At 36.3% G+C, this 4205-nt stretch overlaps 1 protein-coding gene across 1 annotated transcript in view; it reads left to right on the top strand.

The window, feature by feature from the left end:
* The window catches only part of RNF168 (ring finger protein 168, E3 ubiquitin protein ligase), a 23202-nt gene extending 20431 nt beyond the window's left edge, over positions 1-2771 (top strand). Inside the window, exons 5-6 of the mRNA XM_012640787.1 lie at positions 176-257; positions 1774-2771. Coding sequence (XP_012496241.1) covers positions 176-257; positions 1774-2724 — 1033 coding nt within the window. The 3' untranslated portion in view covers positions 2725-2771. The remainder of the gene's footprint in view (positions 1-175; positions 258-1773) is intronic.
* The last annotated feature ends 1434 nt before the right edge of the window (positions 2772-4205 follow it).

Raw genomic sequence — 4205 nt, 5'->3', positions numbered from 1 at the left:
AAAAAAAAAAAAAAAAAAATACCTGAGGCAGGAATATGAAATACATACACTCTGACAAATCAGCCAAGTGGCAAACCAGACAACCCTAGGCATAAACAGTTCCTCTGGCTTTATTATATAGGGTGTGTACCTCTGTCTTTCAAAGGATTCAAACTTTGGTAAACTTTTTTCAAAGGTATTTATCACCTAAATCTCAATTTGGGTCAGCATCACAGTCTGAAGTTGTACAAGAAGTCAGGAAAAACTCCATATCTAAGGTATGTTGATGCTGAAGTTTAGCAGGCTTATTAATGCTGTAAGTTATAATACCTGTGGTTTTATAATTTTTTTTTTAGATCACTATATCTGTCCGCTATCTCGTAGTAAACAAACAAACAAAATAAAGTCACTGTAGTTAATGGAGTACCCTTTCTTAGTCATCTCAGGCTCACCTAGGCTAGGGGCAGCCAACTTTTTCTCTACAGGGCCAGATAGTAAATATTTTAGGCTTTGTGGTCAATATAGTCTCAGTCACAGCTATTCAGCTATGCCATTGTAGTGTGAAAGCATCTGTAGACAATATGTAAACACATGATCCTGTCTGTGTTCCAGTACAACTTAGTTTACAAAAACAGGCAGCAGGCTGGATTTTATCCACCGGCCATAGTTTACTGATCCCTGACCTAGATAACCAAACTCAGAAAACTGAATAGGGTCTACCTGACACCAGCTGTTCAGTTACAATATTATAAGATGGGAAACAAAGCATGCTAGTTGGACAGCATCAGCCATGTGTATTCAGCAGGAGTCCTCACATAGCGCTCCTGAGTGATGGCCTAGAAATAAGACCACACAAGCCAATGCGGTAATCACTCTGGCTTAGCAGCTGCATGCCATGTAAGAGTCAATTATTTCTCGTAACAACCCATGGTTATAGCTTCTAGGGATCCTGGTATGGAACCCACCCAGTCGAAAGAGTTATGTCACTTACAGAAGCCCCAAGCTTTGGCTTCCCACTGGGTGTTTATAGAGCACTTACAGTCTATTAATAGTACAGGTGCTGTTCACCATTCAGGGGCCATTTTTACTGTAAGCTATGTGGCCTAGTAACACAGGTGACACTGTATATCAGGTTTCTAGGAAGACAGAACTAGAAAGGGGAATTCAATTTCCCACACAGAAATTTTTTTAATCTTTTACTCACAGGTTCCTAACATTTTTTCAATTCAGCTAAGTGGTTTTAAAGTACCTAACATTTAGCAAACATTTACTATGTGCCACATAATGTATGTATTATCTTCTTTAATCTTAATCACAACCACTAACTTTGTAAGGTAGTTATCCTTCTTGTATCCATTTTACAGTTAAGAAAACAGAGGCACAAAGCATTTAAGAGTCTTATGCAAAGTCTCTCAAGCAGAGTTAATAGAGGGAGGGTTCAAGCCCATATAGTCTGGCTCATACTGGAGTTGAGGATTGGTGGGGGAGGCATTGTGGGGCTGGGATATTTGGTCTTGATGCCAGCTATTGGCCACACATAGAATCTAGTTTGTGGGTTTTAATCTGTAGGTTTTCGTGGGAGTGAAAGTGAAGTAATGGCTTAATCTAAATTGGCATACAGAAGAAAGATACTATTAGGAAAGAATTACTATGTCTCATTAGTAAAGCTTAATAATGCATAGTGACAGTTCAGCTATGGTATCAGTATAATTAGATGTATTTATCATGATTCAATTATATGTCATGATTTGATGTTTTCCCTTGGTTCACTCAGTCTTTTTCTGTTTTCTACAGGAAATGGACAGTAGTGATGTGAGAAGTCCTACATGGCAAGACACAAAAGCTGAAGAAGATATGCCAACACTTTCTCCACAAATATGCCTTGAAATTCAAGAACAAGTTACAGAGTCTTCAATAGAGTCACCTATGCCATGGTTATGTGCCTATAGTGCAGAACAGTGCCTTGAAGGAAAAGTCAAAACAGAACTAAACAATCATGATAAAGAGTTGTGTGTCTTAAATCATGAGGGACCTCAAACCAGAGTTTTCTACTCTGAAGAAGCCACAGTTGAGCCTTGTGGCAAAACAGAGAGTGGGTGCACTATATCAGGTATGACACGAATAATTGCAAACAGCACAATTGAGACAGAACATGAAGAGTCTCACCAGATCAGTAAGGATATTTCCAAAAGAAAAAACGAGGAATCTCTGTTTAAAGCAGTTGGGGATCCATGCTTTTCTGCAAAAAGAAGAAAAATGTTCCCTAAATCTTCCTCAGATCAAAAGGAAACAGAAATAAACTTAACCCAAAAACTGATAGATTTGGAGCATCTACTATTTGAGAGACGTAAACAGGAAGAACAGGACAGGTTATTAGCATTACAACTTCAGAAAGAGGCGGATAAAGAACAAATGAAGCCAAACCGGCAAAAAGGATCTCCAGATGAATATCAGTTACGGGCTACCCCCTCACCTCCAGACAGATTGCTAAATGGACAGAGGAAGAATTCCAAAGATAAGAACTTAAAAAGGCAAACTGACATAGAGCATTCAAAACCTCGGAGAGGCTCAAGAGATGAAAATTGGCAGCCTTCTTTTAAGATCCAGCTGAGGCATTCAGTTAATGGAAGAAAGATGCCAAATTCTACTAGAGATGATTGTAATGTATCTAAAAGTGCTCATTCCCTACAGCATAGTAATTCACAGAAAAGTATTTTTCAGATGTTTCAGAGATGTGCAAAGTAATGCATGAGTAAAGGGAGTGTTTGGTAATCTAGTGAAGCTGGATTGTGAAGCTCTCTTTTCTATATAGAATATTTATAAATTTGTCATAAATTCTGCTCTGTAGGCGCACTCATTGTCTTTAATTAAAGGACTGTGTGATTACAAGGGAAGAATATACAAATGTGTTTCTGCAAAACTCAGTAATAAGCAAGGGTCTCCCTATTTTTCCATTATTTATAACTGTGATGCACTAAGTTTTATAGTCCTTGTGGATGTGAAAATGCCTTGGCCAGCTCCAAGAAATTTTCAAGTGCCATTTTCTTTCTAAAAAAATGCATGTTTTATGGCCTTTGCTAGTCTTTTTTTCATGACTAGTAATCAAAGCAAGATTATACTATTCCAAGTAATTAGGGAATCCATGCAGAGTTTAAGGTGTTAGTTTTCTTGCTTTTTTTCACATATATCTACAGAGCATGTGAAATGTATACATAGCACTGAAATAATCTGATTTCCGTCTCTAGTTTAATTAAAATGTAAGCATCATAGCATTTCCATTGATTTAAAATGGATTAAGATCAATGTTAAGTCAGAAAATCAGTTTTCTAGAAAATTTGGAATTAGTTACCAAAAAGGAAACTGGACTCTATGCAAAATGAGTTAAGAGCTCGGATAAGGCCAGTTGGGGTGGATTGACAGTTCGGGAGCATTGGAACTGAATGAGTAAGCAAGAACTGGGTCTAGCATGAAGTAGTGGGCAAAGCATTCTCCCTTGTCCTTTCTTTGCTAAATAACACAGAACATTTGGGTTTTACAGCTTTTCACACCATGGTATCTGGTGTCAAAATCAAAATTAGTTACTAAATTATCTGGGTTTTTGGAAATTCACATTTCTATTAATCTGCTATTCCAGAAAAAAAATGGGAATTTACTATAGGAGAGTTATGTCATAATATCTTATGTTGTGGAACCTGAAACATAACCATGTGTTTATTTTCTTATCATTTGGATATTGACTTTTATTTGTGTTTATGGACAGAAATAGAAAGTATGATACTTGGGTTTTGCTGTGTCTTACCCTTAAAGACTATTGATCTTTTGTTTCATTAATATGAACACCTATTAGCAAACAAACAGTAGTTTTAACAGTATTTCAGCTGGTGTCTAGTCCTCCATCATTTTAACATAAAAATACAATAAAGTGTCCTAGAACTAATTCTAGCTTAAATTTATCGATATATTTATGTCATTAAGCCTCTTTCCTCCGAATTTTGTAATTGAAATTCTTTTAGTCTTTGCATATTTGATGCCTTCTATGTCAATATTGTTAGGGTAATTATGGGTACAATTCAAAAAAAAGTGATTGCCTTCTGAGTAATGATTGTAACGAAATGAAGTGTAGTTAGAAACTAAGCAAATATTTTTAAAACAGACTAAAGTCTATCTTCTCATCAAACCAGTATTTTTCTTTTTTTTTTTTTTTTTTTTTTTTGAGACGGAGTCTC

This window comes from Propithecus coquereli, unplaced genomic scaffold, assembly GCF_000956105.1.
Source record: "Propithecus coquereli isolate 6110/MARCELLA unplaced genomic scaffold, Pcoq_1.0 Scaffold10, whole genome shotgun sequence".
NCBI classification, from domain to species: domain Eukaryota; kingdom Metazoa; phylum Chordata; class Mammalia; order Primates; family Indriidae; genus Propithecus; species Propithecus coquereli.
The sequence above is the reverse complement of the archived record's forward strand: the minus strand, read 5'-3'. Positions and strand labels throughout refer to the sequence as shown.